The 25,555-nt window shown below is 41.4% G+C and overlaps 1 protein-coding gene across 13 annotated transcripts in view; it reads left to right on the forward strand.

Annotated features, from left to right (window-relative positions):
- The window catches only part of LOC105020624 (adhesion G protein-coupled receptor L3), a 253,307-nt gene that overhangs the window by 130,437 nt on the left and 97,315 nt on the right, over positions 1–25,555 (forward strand). For 5 of the 13 annotated variants that reach the window (XM_020043547.3, XM_020043551.3, XM_020043555.3 and 2 more), the window contains exons 6-7: positions 7,289–7,303; positions 12,741–13,550. In XM_020043547.3, coding sequence (XP_019899106.2) covers positions 7,289–7,303; positions 12,741–13,550 — 825 coding nt within the window. The remainder of the gene's footprint in view (positions 1–7,288; positions 7,304–12,740; positions 13,551–25,555) is intronic. The other 8 variants (XM_034290594.1, XM_020043559.3, XM_029117645.2 and 5 more) reach the window with 2 other exon arrangements.

Raw genomic sequence — 25,555 nt, forward strand, 5'->3', positions numbered from 1 at the left:
ATAGGCTCGCACTGCGCACTCGCTCGCGCGCGCACGCACGCGCACGCACGCACGCGCACACTGCCGGCTACCTGCATCGTCAAGGTTATGAGATAGCACAGCTAGCGCTCCCAGGGAGGCAGAGCGATCGCCCGGAAAAGGAGAGAGAGAGAGAGAGGAGGAATGACAGAAGGAGTGAAATAAAGACATGGGGGACGGAGCGAATAAAAAGGGAAGCGACTTCGAGAGGGAAGTCGGCCATGGAGAGAGAGGAGACCAAACGGGGACTTGGACAAAGCAAGAGGGTGAAAGGAAGTGATGAAAGATGTAAACTCAATATATACCCATGACCTCCCCCATCCTCAGGCACATGCTATTCAAAGCCCTCTAATTTGTGTCATTAATTAAGAAGTGGGAGTTTAGTCACTGTGTCCTCCCTCCTAGATTCCGAGCAGGGGAAGAGAGGAGGGGAGGAAAGCGGGCGAAATATGACCAAAATGGCCTCCGCTGAGCCATGAATCTCTATTAGCGCCTAATGATACCATTTCGCCACATCGCTGCTATAATGATGGAATTGGGAAGTGTTAATTATTGAAATACAGATCCATAATAGTTGGCAAATGATTTGTTTTGTTGAGCGACTCTTTCCTTTGAGTCATTCGTTTGAAAGGCTGGAAGCAATGAGTCCTGCATACAGCCATGGAGCACATGGGCTGGATTTGCGTGGGCCAGCCAGGCTAGTGAAGGCTAGCGAGGGCTAGTGAAGGCTAGCAAGGGATAGAGTGGTCTTGCAGGTGTAAATTAATGTTGCTAAGGTCTTTAGCATTTGGAGATGGCCTTAAAATTAGATCCGACAGACAGGGATGACAGATTTTGACACAGATTAACACCTGAATTGCAATGTAGTGTAATGATAACATTGTATACGTCTTCAGTGCTTGCCGTTCAGTTTTTACCTTAAATATCGTGATTAATTCCATATGTTTTATCTTGAAGGCAGCCCATGTTACAGCTATCTAACAAATAGAGTTTTTCAGTGCAAATCTTCTCGGCTGTGTTGTTTGGTGCATTTGACAAATACACCTTGAAACTTTAACTATATATCACTTGAATTAATATATAACATGAGGTAGGCCTATCATTGTTCTGAGAACGTTGTGCCGAGGATAACTTATCACCTTTAAATGAGTCGGCTAATATATATATACACACTGTTTTTACCAATGAAGCTAGCGCTTCATCAGTCACTAAACTGCTTATGCGCATCCATGTTTTCGTGCATGATGATCACACACACAACAACTGAGGCACTCAATTGTTATTTTGGTTCAAATAACAATGTCTTTAAAACATTAAATTAAATAAAAACAAGCATTATTTTTCAATTGAAGTTTTTCTAAAGTAGCTGTAATCCGATTCCAATATTTTTGTTGGTAACGTAACGGATTACAGTTACTGTTTTTTAGTAATATTTGTAATCTGTTACTCCCCAACTCTGCATACAGCCTTTAATGTTGACAACATTTAAGTCGGTTGTTTTTCTCAATTGCATGTTAGCTATATAACATACTTTCAAATGATACTCATCTGACCCACATTGCAATTTAAAATTTGCACTAACATTGCAAAAAGGCTGAAATGTAGGATTGTGTTCCAAACAAAAAAATAGATTCATGTGAAAGCTGTAGTTCTTCAAGGGCAAACACTTGTCATTTTGTTGTGGTATAATGTGCCTATCTTAAACACTCCATGACAATTCTAATCATGGTTGGAGGCTAATATAAAATGGTAATCAAATCAACACTTTGGATTTAGTCTTGTCAGATGAACAATTGTGTCCTCACCTTTTAGTCTAAAAATGTCTGCATGATCTCCAAATTGGGTATTTTTATTGCGACCGTGATTATGCATGCACAAGTAAAATTTCATTGTAGCCCTATCCATATAGGCTTTTTCTTGCAAGGGTAAACGGTTAATTATGTTTTGAGGTAAAATATGTAAATGTATTTAAAATATGTAGATTCAGTGTGACAGTATGAATTACTTGAATTAAGTACATAATGTGACTTAATGTTAGGTACTTGAACTGTGTTAATGGTGGGTGGTTTGAGAATCATAATACATCTTCACAAACTAAAGACTTCAAGACAACAGTTCATTCAGTTTGTCAGTATTGACGCCAGTCGGCTAAATGCCTAGATTGGTGAACAAGTAAAAAGGAACACTCTGTTTTACGAACTCAATGTTGTTCTCCTCATATTGATGCATATGGTTTGCATGCAGCTTATTTTATTTAATAGGGCACTTTGAACAATGGGATTCACTAGAGACCATTTGCCATTTTGGCGGGTTTGTGTTTTGCACATTGATTTGCTTTGTGTTTAAATGTTGTCTGCTGTGCCACATGGCAGTGAGGTAACCGGTTGCTACAAAACCTGTTGAAAAGTATGGTAATCTGTAAGTGAAGATGAACTTTCAATTAATCTTTCATCATCATCGTCATATTCACCTTCATCATAACAATCACACAATATCATAGCATGTTCATAAAATGTATATTTACCGGAACTGAAGTTGGACATTTATTTCTGCAATATTTATATTCAACCCCTGGCAGTGTTTTGTACTGAATTCTGTGATAGCATCTGGGGCATTGATTGTCTTGGGAGGGGTTCTGTGGGGTTGTTTTTTCGTGGTTGCTTTTGGTGATTTCTGTCACAGGCAATACACTATGACATTTTTATTATAATATTGGTGCTGTAGCTGGGTTCACCAGCTACTGTAAGAATCTTTCAACTCTCCAATCCGATATCCGCTATGCGCACATTCTGCCACTCTTGAGTGTGTCTGGAATCGGGATTCGTAATCCACCTTAAAGCCTAAACATCATAAATACTTAGCAAACATCCACAAACATCCAAAAATCCCTCCAAAAAAAGTCTGTGAAACACTGTCTTTACAGTATCTTGTGCGACCGCTCGAGAGTGGGCGCTGCATTCGACTGAACGCCTCATTCATTTTGCCAGGCTCACTCGCGCCTTTGGATAACTTCGTAATAACTAAAACAATTGTTTTATTTTTCACCTCAGCTAGTAACATAACAGGGGAGCCGAAGAGCACTGCGCTTACACCTCAGACAAAATACAAATATTGTTTTGCCGTGGCTGTGTGGATTCGGCAGCGCCATACATGCTATGGACCAGCGGTGCAGGAAACACTGACCTCTGTATCAGCAGACACAAAGAAAGGCCTTGCAGTTTGTGCCCTTGGCCAAACATGAAAACAGACAATGAACATCTCTACTGTGGTTGCGGTGCAGGGTGTTTTTTTTGTGGCCTGGATACCATTCTACATTACCTCCACTCTGCCCAGAAGGTCATGCAGCGCACCGCGGAAGACCTCTGCCACGTGCTCTGCATCAGATCTGCTGTCTATCCACTTCTGGTCAATTCGGATTCCCATATGACTCAGAGTAACTGACTGTAATGGTGTGTTTCCGTAGTGAGTTATTTTTTTCCAACCAGTGGTGACGCAGATCTACTTCCACTTCGAAGGCTTGGCCCAAACGGCAGGAAAACCTACTGGGCTGTGGACCGAGTTCACACCAACAGCAGAATAGGACCGGAAGTCTTGAAAGTGGTTCAAGAGGCATTTCTCGTTTAGACTCTCTCAGCACCGATTTTCATGTAACCATTCGGCTTTAGGAACAGTACGCTTACAGCTGCTTTTATTCACTGTCTTCTTATGTTAGATAGGGCTGAAAAGGAGCGCAGAGAGAGCGAAAGAGTGCCTTTAAGTGAGTCAATGACAATCATGAAGGAAAATTGTTTTAGGGTCACTTTGGGAAAATGCCCCTTCCCCAGCATTTTTTCTCAAGTCTCTCCTACGTCCCTTTTTCATTACATTCTTTTATCTGAGTGCTGCGAAACTTAACGGTTAAACTCATTAAAGGCGAGTGTGTGCGAGGGACATTCACACAATTTTTTTTTCCCAATGACTTATCATAACGCAACCGAAGCCAGACATGCGAGCTGTCTGCTTTGACAGATCCCTCAATTAGAATGTGTCTTCATTTTTTCTGAAAAACAGGAAAATAAGAAAATGTTGTCCTAATTAAAATGTTTTTGAAACTCATTTTAATGGGAAGAGGTAGATGAGGGTGTAGGCTTCACCATACATGGTAAATTAGACCAATTAATCCACTTAAGGGAAACACAACATTGCTATCAGCAAAGATCATCTACTCTGCTGCTAGCAGTCACAGCTCTGTCTGTCTCATCCTAACCGCCCACCAGCATCTGGTGAGTCTTGAGCTTCAGATATCCTGGGTGTATTGCTAGCAGCCTGACCACACCGTTTGAGAGATACATAACTTCAAAAAGCCCCCCTGATTTTATGGTTGACCTAGGGGACATACATGGAATGTTCCATCCCAACAAGCGATGACTAGACAGGAACACGGGTAATATGTAACCGTGGAAGCGCAGACATATTGCGACAAGGATCTCTGGCACATCCCACGGCTACTTGCTCGTCCATCGCCTCGCCGTCCCGCCATCTCTAAAAGCGCTAATGGGTTTTGCTATAGATCATTACCCTCTCTCACAACCGCTAGCGATCACTCAATCAAATACAGTGGCTGCCCTGCAGTCCCGTTGTGTGGGAGCTAGTGGTCTGGGGGGAGATTATGAGAGCTCAACGTGAGAGGTTGACTTTGTGTGTTTACTTAATTTCAGTCTGTACCATGTGGCGTGAGATACGACACAGCATCGAGATCGACTAAACCTGCTGGTCGGACTGCACCGGAAAATGAAAAATGAAATCCCCGAATCTCCCCCAACAACTATTTTTCTGTGGATATTCACATGACTGCTGGAAGATTTTGTGAATCACGCCCTCAATAATTGAGATGATTCCGTGTTGTTTGTCAAACGAATGCCCTCCAACATGCTGTTATTGGTGAGCTGTTTGCGTCCGATGACAGCTTTAAGCTGCTGTTTTCGTGGATATAAAGTAGCTGATTATATAGCTGAATTGATCATTGTTACGCTTCGTGAAGATCAATCCCAAACAAAAAACAAGACATCAAAATGTCTGCTGAGCAGCAATATCACGTGTGCATATATTTTCTTTATTATTCATCTCTCCCTCTCAATCTCTCTCTTTCTTTCAGTTCCCATTCTCTCATTCTTTTCTCGTGTCAGTCGTATTAGGCTTTTCTCTCCATCCTCCATTTCTTTCTATGCTTCGCTCTCTTTCTCTATTCTCTTCTCTCCCCTTTTTCCTTTCCTCCGTCTCTATCACCCTCTCAATCTCCAGCTCTCACTTGTTCCCCTTCCCTCTCCCACCCTCCTCTCCCCCCTCCTCTCCCCCCTCCTTTTTCTCTGCCTCTCTTATACTGACTCTAATTTTTGAGGAAAGACCATGTAAGCCCTGGTAACTGGAGCTAATCCGGTTTTATTAGATCCAGGATTAGAGAAGGGGTGCAGTCAGAAACTGCATGGGGCAGATGCCTGTCCTGCCGTTAACCCCACCAGAGTACTAGCCCCTGATAGATTAGAGCCAGTTTCCAATCTTGGGTCAATTTTGTATCCCCCCCCCCCCCCCACTAAAGGATAAAGTTCCTGTTCAGATTTTGTTTTTGTGGTATATTTTTAAAGCCTTGCTGAATTTCTAGTAGATCAATGTGTTTTTTTTTTAATCAATTTAATCAATCCAGCATATATTTTTCACATAAACGTTTTACCTGCCCTTGCTGGTAAATGCTCTGGCTGACCTAGTGGGATCTAGTGAAATAAATTAGAATATATTTATATACACAGCCCTGATTGACTGATATAAATGGTCAAGAGCCCACCCCTAACCCAGTCAAACAGTCTTTAGCCTTGAATTATCGGATCAACTTTGTGAAGTCGGCTAAATCGCACTGAAAATCCAGGTATTTCTTCCAGTAGCTCTGACATTTATTTTGGTGGTCACTTAGTGTCATTTTGATCCTATCTTGAGTCAGTTTGTATTATTATTTTCTTTACTGCTATTCCTCCTGTTTTAGCAGCACCGGGCCTTTAAGGTCAGTATTGGAGAAGTTAGTACTGATTCAGGGTCCAACCCTAGGAGAAACCACAGGGATTATACAGTATTGATATTACGTTGGGAGTTGCATGACAGCCTTTGTCTGTATGGACAGAACACCTGTGGTTGGTCTGTCCATACAGACCAACCACAGGTGTCTACAAAAAGAAATATCCACATGATCATGGATTTCAAATACTGCGTTCACGGCAGAACAGGATGTACTATTAGTACTGGCTGATTTCTGCGTACAGGTTAAATTCAAACCATACAGTATTACACTAAGTCTTACTCAGTAATCACTACACACACATTTGGAAAACGAGGCTAAAAGACACCACTTTACTTTAAAGTGTCGCCACATCCCCAGAAGACCTTCAAATCAGTAAGTAGGCTATTCACGGAGTTTGAGTAGCGGCCACGTAACACAGGTCAGTCACACTGACACAAAAAAAAACCGCTGTCAGTCCATCTGCTTTTGTAAGCATACCCAGGCAAAATACAAATCTGCTTGTTTGCTGTGGTTCTGATTGATTTGACGGTTCCACTTAGGATTGCTGTTCACAGCTTCCGCAAGTGCAAAGGATATTTGCCGTATGAACAAACGATCGAGTTTGCTTCCGATCTCTCCTGATAATATGGCAGGGGAGGTGGCCATATGCTATTAGTCCTTATGGACTTATCAAGCCACAGGTGATCCATCACCAATTATCAACGTCAAGATAGCAGACGCGTTGTTGCCGAGTTTCATCCTTTCAATAGGCACATTGTGCGTTCCTATATTCGCCCTCATGTGAATACTCCCTCTGAAGAAGTCTGTACGGAATGCAACCATATGTTCTGCCATTTTTAATGAATGCGTTCAGAGTTGTCTTCCAAACAAGTCAATTACATTTCTCTCCCCCTTCTGTTTCTCTCCCTCTTTCTTTCTCTCCCTTCCCATCTTGGATGTGTCGTCACTTCAAAGCCGCATTCACACAATTCACAAGTCTTAAGATTGATTAAATCTCTCTTTTCCCCAACAGGCTGTGTGTGACAAGAGATACATTTTCTTCCCGAAAGCTCTATGATTCAATATTTTGTTCCAACTACTACACTACTAACCAACCTCATCATCCCCTGTCCTGTTTGGATGTGTTTGGCCTGCTGAGGTAAACTTGACTCTTTTGCCAATTCGCATCATTAATCTATTCTGTATCTCTCTCCCTCTTTTTTCTCCTCGTCATGCCTAAAATAGAAGTGGAACAGAAAGGTAACTAAATGCCTACTCCTTTATTTCACCTAGACCTCATTGGGTTACATGCTTTGTTTGGTGATGGGGCTTATCATAGAAGCTTTTCTCTTACCACATCCATCTGCTTTTTAATGACCTTCTAATGTCGTTTCACGTCATCCCTCTGTTTTTTAATGACCTTCTAATGTTTGCTAGTTCACTGTGTGTACTAGCATTGCTAAACATGTTGCTATGACTTCATAGGAAAAAATAAGGGGTCATACAAATCTTGTTAGAACTGCATAATTTAAACAATTTGATTTTTGGCTTTTTTATTATTTCCAGTAACAAGGTTCTGCCCAATATCAGCACATGCTATCATTGATGATTGATCTATTAGTCTCATTGTTGGCAACATAAAGTGTGCAGTAAAGACTGGAATAAAGAAACTGTAGAATAAAGAACTTTGATTTAATGAAATCTGTAGAACACTGAACATATGATTACATTGTACAAATACATTTAGTCCAAGGCAAAGGTTATTTCAACTGCATAGATACAGAAGAGTCTTAAGAGGTTTTTCTTTCTTACTTTACGTACGAGCAAATGAGAAATATGAAGTGTTCGGCACTGATTTACACTGTCAAAGTGTCCCCAGAACGAAGCAGGGAGCTATAGTTCTATACTAAAAGTAGAATTATTATTATAAATTTTTTCCTGTAACTTCACATAGCTTATACGACCCAGACCATATCAAGGTTAGACTTTCTTTCACTATATATCTACCCAGAACATTTCCTTTCTGAGGTAATTCAAAGTTATTCGGTTCATGTTTGTTAGCGGCATCATATAAAAGGCATGAAGTGTGGACGCCAATCAATAGCCTCGCTCAATAAACTGTCAGCATTTGAGATTATAGGCCTAACATCATGATGGTTATAACCTTTAGGGACCTTCAGTCAATACGGTGGAATACACTGAGACACCCACATCTTCAATTATAGGTTTGATAGCGTACTACTGCACCTGAGCCCCAAACCCAAAGGGATGTGGTAGCAGTTGTGTTGTTGTTATTTTTCCATCCTGGCCCCTGAAACACCCATTCATGATTTATTTAAAGGAGCAAACAAACAACTGATATCCACATAAAAAAGTTTTTCAACACAAAGGAACTCCCTTTAGATTGATAAAATGGTTTATGTAACATTCTCATTTACGGGTTTCAATGTAGAGTTCAGACAGGATCCAGAAGATCATGACGAATCCAGAAGAAATCGATATGTTCCATCTTACCTGCTGTGCCCTTTTTTTTTTTTGTTTGACTACTGTATCACAGTCATTTGCAATTTTTCTCTTTAGAGTTCCCTCTAAATAGCCGGACAGTGCAAAATCTAGCTAATTGACGCAAAGAAGAGCACATTACCAACGAAGATTTAATTGTCACCAAAACCATAGAGAATTTCTCCTAGAATGTCCAGTTTTCTCTTACTGTCACTTACTGTTACTTTCTTGTTTCCTTTCTAATAACCTTGACACGTAACTCTTCCTCTGGGGTGTCTGGGTTGCCGGCATCCTTTTCTAACGGCCTCATCAAATCCCAACCTGCCTCCCAAACAACATCCTCTTCCCAATGTAGTGCACTCCTTTTGACCAGAGCCTAACCTGGTGACAGGGTGTCATTTGGGAAGCAGTCCCAGTCTATGTGCTGTCACTAGAGGACTACCTACACATTACACTATAAGCCTTCTTAAGCCGGTGAGACCCTCTTAGCATTTTAGCGCCAGTCTAGATGCATGCCGACGGACGGCAACATGCTATATTATTCACCTGCGGCTAAACAACATGCTTAATCTTGGTGATTACGAGAGTTACTGTAAGCAAGGCTTATATGTTTTCTTCTCTGAGCTCGCAGCTTTTACCTTCGCCCAAAATCCCCGGGAAGAAACTGCCACCAAGGCAGTCACACTCCTCACACTTCAGATCAGGTTTTGCACATGTTCTAATTTTGTTCTTGCTCGTGTACTGCACATTGAAACCTAACTAATTTGTTAGGAAATGTTTGGCTGTTTAACATTTTTGTGTTACTTATTATGACATGCTATAGTTAAAGCACAGGTTTTAAATGGGTAGGCCTACTGCTAACTTTCCTACTTTTAACCCTAAATGTACTGACCTGAACATACTGTAGGAGTGTGTTTGAGGGAGCAAGTATATTCAGTATAGTATAACCATGCAATATGGGTGGCCTAGGATGGACCAACTCATTCATTATACTATAACCATACAAAAGGGATGGCCTAGGATGGACCAACTCATTCATTATACTATAACCATACAAAATGGATGGCCTAGGATGGACCAACATATTCAGTATACTATTACCATACAAAATGGATGGCCTAGGATGGACCAACATAGTCAGTATACTATAACCATACAAAATGGATGGCCTAGGATGGACCAACATATTCAGTATACTATAACCATACAAAATGGATGGCCTAGGATGGACCAACATAGTCAGTATACTATAACCATACAAAATGGATGGCCTAGGATGGACCAACATATTCAGTATACTATAACCATACAAAATGGATGGCCTAGGATGGACCAACATATTCAGTATACTATAACCATACAAAATGGATGGCCTAGGATGGACCAACATAGTCAGTGTGCAGGTTCTGCTGCAGCATGGGTTTTAATCTGCCCTACTGCACCTTCAGTACAAATGTTCAATCTGTTCTATTTGTCTATAGAAAAATGCAGGAAATTACCTGAATGTGTATCTCTAAAAATATATTTTAAACCAAAAGCAGTACAAAATGATGCACTGTCATTGCTCCCCTTTAGACCATGCTGTCTTTTGTGTTTGTTAAGTACCAAGATTCATAGTCCTGGTTGTTTGAAGTTCAAACATATATACTGTTTGTGTGTGTATATATATATATATATATATATATATATATATATATATATATATATATATATACATATATATATATATATATATATATATATACATATATATATATATATATACATATATAATATATATATATATATCATATATATATATATATATATATATATATATATATATATATATTCATATATATATATTCATATATATATATATATATATATATATATATATATATATATATTCATGTGACAACACTGAATTACACTTTGCTACAATGTAAAGTAGTGAGTGTACAGCTTGTATAACAGTATACATTTGCTGTCCCCTCAAAATAACACAACACACAGCCATTAATGTCTAAACCGCTGGCAACAAAGGTGAGTACACCCCTGAGTGAAAATGTCCAAGTTGGGCCCAAAGTGTCAATATTTTGTGTGACCACCATCATTTTCCAGCACTGCCTTAACCCTCTTGGGCATGGAGTTCACCAGAGCTTCACAGGTTTACTCTTAGCTTTTTAAGCAAGGCAGTGGTCGTTTTGGAGTTGTGTTTGGGGTCATTATCATGTTGGAATACTGCCCTGCTGCCCAGTCTCTGCTTCAGTATGTCACAGTACATGTTGGCATTCATGGTTCCCTCAAGGAACTGTAGCTCCCCAGTGCCGGCAGGACTCATGCAGCCCCAGACCATGACACTCCCACCACAATGCTTGACTGTAGGCAGGACACACTTGTCTTTGTACTCCTCACCTGTTTGCCACCACACACGCTTGACACCATCTGAACCAAATAAGTTTATCTTGGTCTCATCAGACCACAGGACATGGTTCCAGTAATCCATGTCCTTAGTCTGCTTGTCTTCAGCAAACTGTTTGCAGGCTTTCATGTGCATCATCTTTAGAAGAGGCTTCCTTCTGGGACGACAGTCATGCAGACCAATTTGATGCAGTGTGCGGCATATGTCCGCCTTGCTAAAGAATCTGAGGGTAAAGGTGATGGACTGGCCAAACATGTCGCCAGACCTAAACCCTATTGAGCATCTGTGGGGCATCCTCAAATGGAAAGTGGAGGTCTCTAACATCCACCTGCTCAGTGATGTCATCATGGAGGAGTGGAAGAGGACTCCAGTGGCAACCTGTGAAGCTCTGGTGAAATCCATGCCCAAGAGGGTTAAGGTAGTGCTGGAAAATAATGGCAACCACACAAAATATTGACACTTTGGGCCCAACTTGGACATTTTCACTTAGGAGTGTACTCACTTTTGTTGCCAGCGGTTTAGACATTAATGGCTGTGTGTTGTGTTATTTTGAGGGGACAGTAAATGTACACTGTTATACAAGCTGTAAAATCACTACTTTACATTGTAGCTAAGTGTCTTTTCTTCGGTATTGTCACATGAAAAGATATAATCAAATATTTACAAAAATATGAGGGCTGTACTCACTTCTGTGCGATACTGTATATATGTGTGTAATTATGTATATATGTTTATGTGTGTATGTATATATATATGTTGAATATGTGTATATATGTGTGTGTGTATGTGTGTATATATATATATATAATATGCTTTGTTTATGTGTAAAGATTTACTCATACCCATGTTTTTTTCCAAAACATTTAATGCTCAATAGAGAACACTGACCACATTCAGAAGTACATATATAATCTTCCTAGTTTCCATTAATTTGACTATGCACATTTCAAATACTGTATGTCCACAAAACAAGCATCCAGGGAACAGATGATGATCTGCTCATTATTTGTTATTTACTGTGGGCGAAGGATTAAATTAAAATGTTATGTTTATATCAAGGTGGCCAACTTGAAATTGACTTTGTTTGAGGTCCAATTCTAATCCATTGTGAAACCGAATCGCCTTCAGCAAGGGATGCATGCTGTCGGCTCATGGGGCATCGTTTTATATGATCTGAGTAAAACCAGTTAGGCTATAATTTGTTTACAACGCAGTCTGGGCATTGTAAATCATGATGTCAAAGACTGAAATCCTGTCCACAATAATGGGAAAATGAAGTAATATAGATAAAGTCATTGCTGTGTTCTGGTTTGCCAGTTGCCAATAATGTTGCTTGTGCTATTTATCAAAATATTTGAATGTTGTTGTTTTTAAACTGATGTCCATATTTGACATTATTCTACCACTGATAGCTTTGAGGAGACCGGATAAGTGTATGGATTTTTGTGTTAAATTGATCGTCACAATGATTTAATTCCTATTGTAATTATGTATAAAGCTAGTGTTAAAAAAATTTTTTTTCCAGTGGCTATGCTTGGTTGAGTGTATGTGCATATGTGTGCGTGCATGTTTTTTCTGTATCTGTATCCGTCTCAAACCTTTTCCATGTGTTAAATATCCTCCATGTAGCATTGTGAGGTATTCTAATAACACTTTGCGGACATATCGATTTAAGTCAAGACTATTGCCATGACCTTTTATGCTATCATTCTTTGTCCTTCATCTCAGTAGTAAAAAAAAATACTCCCATTCATGCCAAAGTAACTCTCTGCATTGCCTTTCTCCATTTTGGCTCCTCAGTATTCCTGTGCCCTGGCTTGCTGCGAGGGGTGTACCAGAGCGAACACCTCTTTGAGTCAGATCACCAATCTGGGGCTTGGTGCAAAGACCCCCTCCAGGCCTCGGACAAGATCTACTACATGCCCTGGACACCATACCGCACTGACACCCTGACCGAGTACTCCTCCAAAGAGGACTTCATCGCCGGGCGACCCACGACCACGTACAAACTACCGCACCGCGTTGACGGCACAGGCTTCGTGGTATATGACGGCGCTCTGTTCTTCAACAAGGAGCGGACGCGCAACATCGTCAAGTTCGACCTCCGCACGCGCATCAAGAGCGGCGAGGCCATAATCGCCAACGCCAACTACCACGACACCTCGCCGTACCGCTGGGGCGGCAAATCGGACATCGATCTCGCCGTAGACGAGAACGGCCTGTGGGTCATATATGCCACGGAGCAAAACAACGGCCGCATTGTCATCAGCCAGCTCAACCCTTACACTCTCCGTGTGGAAGGAACCTGGGATACTGCCTATGACAAGCGCTCGGCGTCCAACGCATTTATGATCTGCGGAATCCTTTACGTGGTGAAGTCGGTCTACGAAGACGATGACAACGAGGCAACTGGGAACAAGATTGACTATATCTACAATACAGAACTAAGTAAAGATGGCTTTCTTGACATACCCTTCCCAAACTCCTACCAGTATATTGCTGCCGTGGATTACAACCCTCGGGACAACCTGCTATACGTGTGGAACAACTACCATGTGGTCAAGTACTCACTGGACTTTGGCGCCTTGGACAACAGACAAGGTAGGATGGAGTTCCTCAATTTTTTCAATCATTTATTGCATGTCTTTGCATATCTAAGTTTTTGCTATGGTTTTTGGCACACATTATGAGGGTTTTCGGTCATTTTATTAGTTTGTTATCCATAGAGAACTTTGTTTGATGAGGTGACATTGTATAGATTAAAGGCATGGTTTATTAACAAGAGTCTTTTCCCAGAGAGCACATTAATTTCCTTGCGATAATTACCTTGCGATTAGTTTCCAGTGCAATAGTGTGATTACAAAAAAATATCAGAAAAAACAGACTACGGTTCCCAGATTTTCAAGAAATGGGACCCGTAGTTTGGTAGTCTTTTGAATGAAGGAATGTTTACTTATGTTTGCCTTTTGTATCTAAAATGTTGACTTATTAATGACACTTTGGCCTTACCTGGGCCTCCTTTAAAACATCTTACGTACCGATGTTGCTACAAAGCAACAATTTGTGTAGTTGTTTAAAAAAAAAGGTTACATTTTATATTAGTCAAGATGAAGCCTACTTATGCCCAATTTCTACCTCGCCAACTACGGTAACCTCAACAATTTTCTTCTAGCCAAGAAAACTCTCCTGTGCATCACGCTGAGTGCTTGATCGCTGCAATTGTTGGTTCTGGAAGTGCTACAAGGTCCACCTCTGATCCCCTTTTAGCAAATCAGACCTTGCCTCCATTTTGCTCTACAAAAGTCTAAAGCAAAAGCACTAGTGGTAAGGACAGTACAGTGCTAAAAGAATGTTCTGACCAGACAGGCTTGGAAATGTTTCTGGAGAACATCATAACTTGCCAGAATCTGTCCCGGGTTGATCATGACATGTATTAAGGATATTGTTCCTACAGGGATTTAATGATCCCAATTAGAAACAGTTGATTAATGGCAGCATCCTCACAAAACCAACCGCACATGTGTGCGTTCTGTGTAACACGCTACGAATTTAAGATCAAAATACACTGATAAGATACGAAGTTTGATGCTACAGAATTGTGTGGCAAGACATACTTAATGCTACTTTTATTTTAGCAGGCATAATTATTTGATTAATTTGCCTGCTGTCATGCTTCTTGTCATATTTGCAGTGTTCTGCCAGTCCTTGCTTTGTTTTTACTTGTAAAATAGCAACACCACTAACATTTCTGATCTGTGTGGACTGTTTAGCAGGTGGCACATGCTTTGATCTCAGCAATGGAAATCTGCGCATTGCATTCCATCGACAAAATTTAGGAAGCAACCTACAGAGGGACCAGACTCTGAGGGGTGGCCTGTCCTCTTCTGGCTGTGCCGGGTGAACAGTAGAAGAGTACAATTTGTAATGATTAATAAATGCATGTGAGCTGTATCCAGAGTCTATAAAACATAATCCAAGCCAGGAGCGTGACCAGATGGACAAGGACAGGGACTATGGGGCGGGGGTGTTCCTTAGATTTACATAGGATTTTCAAAGGAGACAAACTAACCCTACTCCCCAGGGACAATAATATAGCAGCATAAAACCTTGGGACTGAGACGGGCGTCCGGTGACGCTGTGGCCCTATCCAAGGGTAATACTGTATTTCACTGAAAGTTATGTTAGGCTTTTATAGATTAGTAGGCCTATGGTAATCACTCACTGCTCGATCCTCTCACTTGATACAGCATTTGTCAACAGTAGGCTGCTAATGATGTGATCTTAGAGCATAGTGTTCAGTTCACCACTGAATGAGTGTTAACTGAGGTGGAGGAATGATAGATTATGTTAGAGATGAAGATTTGATGATTGGGGTTGCAAATTTGGGGTTGCTGCAGAGGGCTGGTCATGTTGGCTCAGTCAGAAGAGGATGGGTAGGAGGTCATTGTGGTGTGCCTTATTTCCTCAGGGTCGGTGCAGATTTGAGTGCCCAGCGAGCTCTGTGGTGGTTGTTGGCTAGAGAACGAGTTATCCTCCAAGCATGTATAGGTACCGGCCAGTATACCTGGTTGAGTAAGCTTAATGACCAGCAGGAATGGCTCGGTGAGATGTTCCGTTGGGTTACATCTTGGTCTTCTCCAGCACTTCTAGATTTAATGGGAGTTCCTTCTATGGGGTAAGGCCATGGAGACCAATTAGACGTCACAATGTTGGGAAGGGCGGGGGTGGCAAAAATGTATATTAGTGCATATTCAGTTCCAGAGTGACATCTCTGCTTCTTTGGTAGATATGATACATTGTAAGTAGACATCAATCAATCAAATCTATTTATAAAGCCCTTTTTACAACAGCAGGTGTCACAAAGTGCTTTTACAGAAACACCCGGCCTTAAACCCCAAGGAGCAAATAACAGTAGTGTTGAATTTCAGTGGCTAGGAAAAACTCCCTAAGAAGGCCAAAATATAAGAAGAAACCTAGAGAGGACCCAGGCTCAGAGGGGTGACCAGTCCTCTTCTGTATTAATAGTAAACATTTTAATAATTAATAAATGTGGGCTGAGTCCAGAGTCTATTTAAACTTAGTCCGGGTCGGGAAGCATGACCAGATGGACAACACGGGGGAGGGGGAGGTGTCAGCGCAGTGGCAGCTGAAATCGTCAGGTATCGTCTTGATTTGCAACACACCAGGAGGACTTTGGACAGGAACAGCACCTGGTCTTTCAAGCTGGGTACTCCTCAGGTATGTGCCTGGACCCCATGTCCTTAGTTTAAAACGGCAGGAGACAGGGAAAATTTAGAAAATGCATTCCTTATATCTACAAGGACTTATAATGGAGAAGAACTGACCCTACTTCCCCAGCACAATAATATAGCAGCTCAAGACCTTGGGGCTGAGAATTAGTGAATGTGTCCAGCAATAAGGGATCAAAAAATTCAAGTGTCCCCATTGACACCTGGTCAGGGAGGTTCAGGACATTCTCAGGACAATTGAGATTTTGGGGACTATAACTGTTTATGGAGTCAGTTATTTGTTTTCTAATGGTGATGATCTTTTCATCAAAGTAGTTAATGTATTCATTACAGCCAAAGTGAAGACCCACTTTACTTGTTGAGCGTTGCTTTTTTGTTTACTTTCCAACTGTATCGAAGAGACATTTTGGATTGTTTTTGTTTCACCTCAATCAGGTTGGAGAAATAAGCTGATCGAGCAGATGTGAGTGCTTTTCGATATTGTAGTGTTCTGTCTATCCAGGCTAGTCTGAATACTTCCAACTTGGTGTAGCGCCACTTTCGCTCCAATTTTCTCTAGGCTTGCTTGAGTGATCTAGTATTATCTGTGTACCAGGGAGCAAGTTTCTTGTTGCGTATTTCTTTTGTTTTTAGTGGTGCAACCACTAGTAGCTATGTAAAACAATTTATCGGCCTGGTTAACTTTCATGAGTAAAACTTCAAAAGAATGAAACTCAGTGATGGGTTTGAGAGGAAATGAATGTTTAGTAACACCCCCTCCTTTTCGGGATGCATGGGAGATATGATCACTAGTATAGCCAGGAGGAGAGGCCTCATTTAGGGCAGTAAATTCATCAGGTTTTAGCCACGTTTCACACAAGCCAATAATATCTTGTTTATGGTCAGAGATTAAATAATTTACTGCAACTGCCTTTGGAGCAAGGGATCTAACATTTAGGAGTACCATTTTGAGATGCGAGGTGATAGTCATTTTTACATAAGGCAGATATTAAACATTATGGAGTTTTACTTTTTTAAGAAATATGCCAACTTTGATTTCATTATTTTATACTTATGCTTTTATGTGGAAACAAAAAAACACTTCCTCCAAAGGAACATTCTGTGGATAACAGTGAGAATCCCCCAAATTGTCCTTTTGTACAGAATCCCTCAGTAACTATAACTGCATAGATTTGGCATTAATTTTACATTAAGGTCTATGCCTCTACATGTTTGACATTATGACTGGTGGTCTTTTTCAAATAGGAGAGAAGAGCACAGTTAATGAAAATGGGATGAAGTATATACAGTATGTATCATTTCACATTGGAATATAGCACCGTCAAGTGTGTGGGTTGGTGATAATTAGCTATGGAATATGATGCCTTAATGTGTCATTCTACTTTTGCTATTTAATTAAATCCCTTGAATGAGAAAGAAAAAAAAACAAAACACACAGCAATGGTGGGAAAGCATAATAACTCCAATCACATTGTTGTTTTACGAGACATTCAAACTATTGTTACATAATAAACCAAAAGGCATAAGCGTTCTAAATGGTGTGGGGAAAAACACAATTGTTTTCAATTATATCATTGGTTAGTTCTTTTTTTGGCTAACAGGGTTTGGATTTTAGGGCACATGTCATCCCTAGTTTCCACTCTACATTAGAAGCTACATAATTGTATATATTAGTCTATGACAAAGAAGGTGAATAGAGCTACAAGAGCTGTATGTCTTTTTAGTCTGCTCTCAAAGTCAACGTCTCCCTCTCTCTCTTATCATGTACCTGTCACCTTTGTAAAAACAGAGATGACTCCTCTTATTAAACTTGCCATGTTTTTTTTTTTTTTAAGTAACATTTCTTCCCTTGGTTGTTCTTTTTTTCAAATGCACTATTCAAAGTCCTGATGCCTACCCAAAATTGTTTTGACACCTTAGGTAATTCTTTGCAATGGCTCATCAACAGCCTAGTCTGAAATGTCACAAGTTATTTGGCTGTGAAGTCTTTACCATCTGCACCGTTGGAAAATGTGGAATCTACCTGCTGTTTTTCAAACAAATAAAAAAAGGTTTTATATACATCCACGCACACACACACACTGCATTGCAGGCCTTGGTTAAAACACAGTGTTAAATGTCAAACATCCCTACCATGATATCTGAGCCATTATGACAACAATATCCATGACAATGTGCAAATCACTGTGATTGGAGGTACACATCACGCAGCCTCTCTTCTTGATCCACAGTGCTTGGGTCTGGGACAAAGCAATTTCCAAGCAAGTACATCGTTTCCAAGTCTGAAGTACATCGTTCCATTGTCAGATGGACAGTTAGGCGAGAACACTGCCTTTGAACGGATAGACCACATAGAGTACTAACCATAATGCATGGAGGCGGTGGTGTTAAGGTCTGGGGCTGCTTTGCTGTCTCTGGCCCTGGCTAACATGGCATTATATAGTCAACCACAAATTCCATATTGTGCCAGAGAGAATGTGAGGCAATTCGTCAAAAAAGCTGTTGATGAACCAAACATGGACCTTGCAACAGGATAATAAACAGAAATTTTTTTGAAATTAAGGCTTATTTAATGACAGTCTCAAAGTGCATATGTCAATCCTATCGGAATTCTGTGGAAGGGACTTGACAGCCGTGTTAAGGGAAGATTACATATTCATATGTCCAAATATGTATACAAAAAACTACTCTCCAGGGGGTGTTCTGACTACTTCCACATGACACAAAGAGAACACATATGCTCAGAGGTGAAATTCGCAGTGGCGATTCTCAGAGGTGAAATTTCACAGATAACTTCCCTGGAGTTATGTCATTGTGCTTATGCCTGACCCTGGCATTTTCCCTTTCCACTAGCATAGGGACTACACATAATTGCCTCCCCGTTGTCTCTTAAGAAAAAAAACCAATCTGTTAGGTGCATGCCTTATTAAATGACACTGTATCAAACAAGGTTTTTACATGCATTTGTGAAGCACGCTGCATAACATTATCTTGCATTGCTCTGCCAACTTTCGTACCCCTCCCCACACAAACAACATCCCCACTCTCTCTCTCGCTTAGAGTAATGGAGCTTCACGTCTCTGGGGAGTATCAGTTCAGTATCCCGTGGTGCAGAATAGGCTGACCTCCAACGGGTGAGCAAGGAGGCTGCTGACAGAGGGAGGAATGACAGGGAGAAACGAGAGAGAGAGAGTGAGAGAGCAAGGCCGACACATTTGATATATCTGGCAAAATTGAAAGATAAAGTAGAAAGAAAATGTGCGCGACAAACCACGCCAGATAAGTGAACTGATCTTAATAAACAATTGATTCAGTTGCCACATACCAGGTTAGTCGATAGATGGATTGGCATAGAAACTGGTTCCGGGTGTGGTGTATTTCCAGACCGGTGCCATGTCTGATTTCATTAAAAGTCTCGGCAAGAGATGTGCTCCTCATTACAGTGATCGGTATGGTAAATGTTGTGAGTTGATAATATCAGCGAGCTATCTCTACCGTTTAGGTTAAAGGTTTTTAGAGTAATTTTGCCCCAAGGCGCCACCTTTGGTCTTCAAGGAGGCCTCGATAGGCCCGGCACAAGCCACCGGCGTGTGAGTACACAGCGGACAGTTCTGGAAGGCTGCGCTCACCAGGCCGTCAAATTTACTAAAATAGTCTTTATAGGCGGTTTTGGAAATGTTCAATGCGCCGTCAGATTACACTCCTGTGATTATTAGCGGGTCGGACACGGTTGACTGTGAGCCTTTATCGCCTCTACGTGTTGTACCTCTCTGGAGGCTGTATGTTCGACACCCTCGTTTAGGAGTGGTATCTCACCGGATTTAATTGATTCGCTCCGAAGCCTACAGGACTCTAACTTGACTGCCTTGGCTACAGTTGTTCCTCAACCTAATCAATCTAGATTAAATTGCCACCCCAGTCAACTACCCGGTGCAGTGATTGACTTGGGATGGAAAATGGTTCAGGAGCAATACATTTTTGCAAACGGGGTCGTTAGAGCATGCCCATTAAAGGAAGTTCTTCAGATTTCCACGGTAATTGGCGGCTCCTATTTGTAGCCAATTTAAAACTAAGTCGGAGGATGCGTGCCCCTGATCTCATAGTTCTGCCCTTGTTCTCTGTATGAAGTCACTTAACCCCACTCCAAGGAGTAAGGACAGTCTTAGGCTACTGCATAAAACACATCAGCCGCTCCATATTGACAGGTGCTGGCTGTCCAGGCATTGGATGCAGCTCGGAATGTCTTTATGAATAACGCAGGATTAATAAATGAACTAATGAAATGAATGAGGGATCAAATGCGTAAAAGGGTGGCTGCTACTGTAAGAATCCAACAAAAGACATGTCTTTCTAGAAACATTCATCAGGAATGATCTATATGCACAGTGTGAAAGTTATTTGTCAATTCAGCAATTGGAATATGTTTTACTTTGGTGGAAATGCAACTGGTGATGACATTATTGCTTAGGTTAGCTAAATAATTAACTAGCAAGAGAACTAGCGTGCTACATTCTGTATTTTTATAGTTTGTTTACTATCAATATTTTATGATGCATATCTACTGCTGAAATCTCTCTAACACTCCCTTCTTGGGTAAGAGCAGAATCATACTGATACAAATAAGAACATACACACACACACACACACACAAAGATTTCCAATTTGAGAACTTTTATGGGGTAGGGTCAGCAGAACTTAGTGATGGGAAGTTTGACTCTGGCCGATTTGTCCATTCGTCCACAACCCACTCAGCAAGAGGCCGGTGATTGGCTAATTTTTATTTTTCAGAGGAGCCCGGTAGCTTCCTCATTTCCTCAGTAGAGTTCCCGCCTAAATGAAGTGCTAATGGTACCTCACCCATCAGCGAACCGAGACGCAATTATCGTCCGGAGGAGGGTAAAGTACGTGGTTTAGGCACTCTCCCTGACCGGGCCCATAATCACGGGCCGGGCCCTGCCACATTGGCTCCCCACCACCTGTGCCCCCACTTCCCCCGCCCCCTTTTGGCACGCAGCTCCCAAACTGCTATGGCGGTGGAGCACAGGAATTGAGCTACGGAGCGGGGGATCCATGCCCATGCTCACACCTGGCTTTTAGCTCAGCACACCATGCAAGCCGAGTGGCCGTGGGCGCGGGCGTTTCGCATGGCATTCTGAGTGCACTTTAGCTCTGGTGTTTGGTTTAGCCTTTTTTGGGTTGTTTGATTCGTTGTGGTGGTCGAGTGCGTACGTCTTATTCTGAATGGTGACGCACAAGCGTGCATTGTTTCTGGTGGTTGATGCACGAAAGCTCCATAACATGACAGATGTAGCTGTCCAGACTGTATATGTGCGACTGGTATTAATTCTGTCCACTGTCTAAATAAAACGGGTATATTACATTGAGGTTGCAGCTGGACACACTGTGTGTCTTAACATACTGAAGAATTCAGCTAGAAATGGAAAATAATTCAAGTGCTTAAGGGAAATCGTTTGTATGTCTGTAGGCAAGTCAATGCTATGATTGTCGACAATATGTTAGAGCATAATTGCTCTTAAGAGAATAGAAGGAAAATGGAGTATGCATATCCACAACTACATTCAACGAATGTTTCCATGACAACACTTGTTGATAATAGTATTTATTGAATTTGATAGACACCTAACAACACTTCTCTATACATTTTCAAAGGCAGACAACATTAAAAGCACTCCTTGCCCTCTCCAGGGATGAAATAAATTGAGCGTGTGAGCAAGGAAAGATTAAATTAAAACAGTTTTCTGTACAAAGTAGTAGGATGCAAATACATATATAGTGGAGAATAAACAAGAAAATAAAAATGTGTAGGGGAAAGCCTTGTATTCTGATTTCAGTGATGCATTTGTTATCACACACATAAAAGCAAATGAGTATGGTTAAAATACATCTCAATCCCCTTTTTTAATTGATATGTAAATATAAGACACTTCAATACTGACTGAAAGAGGAAGAGATCAAGAAAAACGAATAGAACACCAGATGGAGTCAGTAGGAGTTCCACTGGACGCCCAAGCTGACCTCACTGCTAATCTTTTCCTCAGTGAGCAGAGGAGGAAGAAAGTCCATAGGGCTACTTAGCGCAGGCAGTCGCTCGGAAGAATTTGCCCTGCCTCAGACACCTGCTACTGCATGGTGCCTAGTGAAAGTGTGTGCTGTGTGCTTCTTTTCTTCCCCCATTTCTAGGCACGTCTGAATGTGCAGATATGCCACCCTGCACAACAATACACCTTGGGCTTCTTGAAGGTTTTGACGGCGCATCACGTGTATTATCCCAATGACCCATTTTGCAGTGTAGATGAAAACTGGTGCAGAGGAGAAAACATGCCAGAAAACATTCCCAGCGGGAGACAGAATGTGGGCAGAGGATTGCCGGGGACCTTATGATACGATATTATCACGACACTTGGGCAACCAAACAACGCCTGTCGCCATGCTCTCAACTCTTGTTGTCCTGTATTTATTCAATGCCATGATTTTATTCCTCGTCGTGTGTCTGTTGCGGATTGGCGATGGAGAGCCTGGACGAATGGTTTTGATCAGCAAGTGCTGAAAACCAATTGGTTCTATATTTAAAAAGGGTGGAGAATGAGCTACGCGGAAAACAAATGCAAGTTGTTGTGATGCAGTTACAGCTATAGGACAAATGTATTGTTGGGATGTTGTCCAAACTATATTTTGTGAAATGTTCTTGAAAAAAATCATTTTTGAATTCTATTGTGTCAAATAATATGAAGTAGATTCAGTTGGGATGATATCTCCACTAGGCTTTACTCTCATATTATCAGTGTTGTCAATCGGGGGGAAAATGTAACACATTTACTCAGACACCCCTTCAACCAGTCGAAATAAGAAACATACATTTCCTGCTGAAAGTCTAAAGGCTCTTTAACAGTTTGCTTGACTTTTCAAAGGGGCCCCTTTTACATTGACAGTTTACATTGACAGTCAACAGAACCTACTCCACATTTCTCAAAGTTGAAGAAACAAATGATAGAAAATGTTACAAGTTACGAGCCTACCGTAACACAATTGTGTTATAATATTTGAGAAGACAACGCTCCATGTAACGCCTGCTGGTAGGACTTTACCGCTGTGCCTTTCAGGGGCCCCTTTTCAAATATGAAATAAATATGAAAGGAGAGTCGACTAGGTAATCTTATTCACATCTATTTTGTGATTCCACCAAGTATTAACTCTAATTTATTTTCCTCATTTGTTTATTTATTTGTGGTATTTGGTATAATTAACTTTAACTTTTAACATTTTTAGTATCCTGCGTAGGTTGGTGGGGTAGGAAAATAATAAAATATTTAATCAGCATAATGCGTGAAAAGGCTGTGTAGATTTTCCCCCTGTACAAATAAATTACAACATGAGCCATAAGAAATGCAGAACAAACAAATTTGTTCTGCATTTCATAAAATGCCAATTTCAAACGACTTCCCAAAATAATATGTATTCCTAGTGAGTCATCTCTCCCCATGTGAATACCATGTTGGTACACTGCACCAGCAATTGATCTCTCCAAAGCTCACTTGAGTCGCAAACCCCTGCCATTCCTCTGTCATCTCAAGCCATCTGCAGAAGAAGGACACGGGTGTCGGCACAGTTGGCATCATCGATACCCTCCTCTGTTTGGCGTGCTTGCTGTAATCTCGCCACATGTTGCCATCTGGCCTGGGCGGAGAGAGCCAGAGGGTGCCTGAGATATGGGCGTCAACTTTCACACTGAGGCAGGCTCGTTTCGGGAAAGGCCTGCCTGTCTTGGCCCTGTCTGCAGTAACTGAGAGCTGCTTAATTGAATGAGAATGACTAACGGGTGGATGCAGACTGACAGAGTTGCTGTTAGTAAGGGGCACTTAGGACACAACCTGTTGTTGTCTGACCTGTTTGTGTTTGTGTGTGTGGAGTGTGTGTCAAGGGTTTACTGTACTAGTGGGTACCAACCATCCCAGCAAGGATAGGAAAACCATTTAATTCACCCCTGCAGGGATATATTTCACCAGAAAAAAAAAACTCATGGGTTGGGCTTAAGTTAGAATTGTTTCAGGGTTAGAATTAGGGATTTGGATTGCGTTTTTTGGGAGTTTGGGTTAGGGTTAGAGTTAGCTTTAAAGGTGAGGGAAAATATTATGTTGGAGGGGAGTCATTTTGGGACCCCGCCGCAAGGACAGTAAAATAATGTGTGTGTGACGTGTTCATCGGTTGGAAGCCTATCACATTCTGCTGTCTGGACTATCAGAACTGATGCAAAGTGGCCTACTAGGGTGGGAACCTAGAAGAAACCTATAGCGGAACCAGCCGGACGCTGAGCAGCAAGTACCAGAGAGTAACTAGGTCTGCAACACAACCGGAGGACAACTAGGGTTTGATGGGACAGGAAGTCCTGAAGCGTTGTCCGAGGTCTCAGGTCCTCCCAAGAGACCTCGGAACACGACAGGTCCTCCCAAGAAAAAATAGAGGGAGCGTTCTTCCAAAAAGGATACCAAAGCAGATAATTCTGACTGACCCATGTCTCACGTGACATTAACTAAACCAATGTACATTTTTGAGTCAGATCAGACTGACCCTAGTGGCCAGGCACCAAAGCGTTAAACTGGGACAGAGATGTGGAGGATATAATTATTGCCTTATTGTGTTTTTCCAGAAGCAGTTGTACTGGGAAGGGTAGTGTGCATGCTGTTTAATGTCGCTCTGATCTTGGCGGCTTGGTAACATCAGCTGTCATGCTTATTACATGCCCAGTGTACGCCATACTAGCAAACCTATTTCTAGTTTAATCATTTCTAGTTTGAGCCAGAACAAAACGGCAGCCAGGATTTAGGATTATAATAGCAATCTGCTGAATTGTCTTGCCTTTGCACTTGGTCTTGCTCTGTAACAAGGGAGGGTGAAGACAATGAAAGCTTTGTTCACACTTTCTTTGTGATGTGTGGGTGTGTGGACGGGGGTGTGGGTGGGGGGGTCTGTCCAAACCGCAAGTTACAAGTGACCAAAAGGGATTTGTGTGTGTTCAGACAGCAGTCATTTTCTGATATTGCTACTGCAGTTATAATAGCGACAGAGTTGAGTGCTGTTGCGTAGGCTGATTTTTGGGGAAGTTTATGCTTCCTGTGTAGCAAGTTAAGGTGACAAAATCATTGCCTGCCAAGAATATTGTGCAGTTTTTTTTTATGTTCTGTAATCGTAGTGTTGTACACTTTTAGAGCCGCAAAGGGTCAGATGATGCATTATTTTAGGCTAGCCACAAGAGCCAACAAACAATCTAGCTGTTAAAGTTGTGAACACACACTCACTAATTTGTTTGTAAAACGGTGTTCTCGTCAAACATAGTTTAAA

Source organism: Esox lucius, chromosome 24, assembly GCF_011004845.1.
Source record: "Esox lucius isolate fEsoLuc1 chromosome 24, fEsoLuc1.pri, whole genome shotgun sequence".
In the NCBI taxonomy this organism is placed as follows: Eukaryota; Metazoa; Chordata; class Actinopteri; order Esociformes; family Esocidae; genus Esox; species Esox lucius.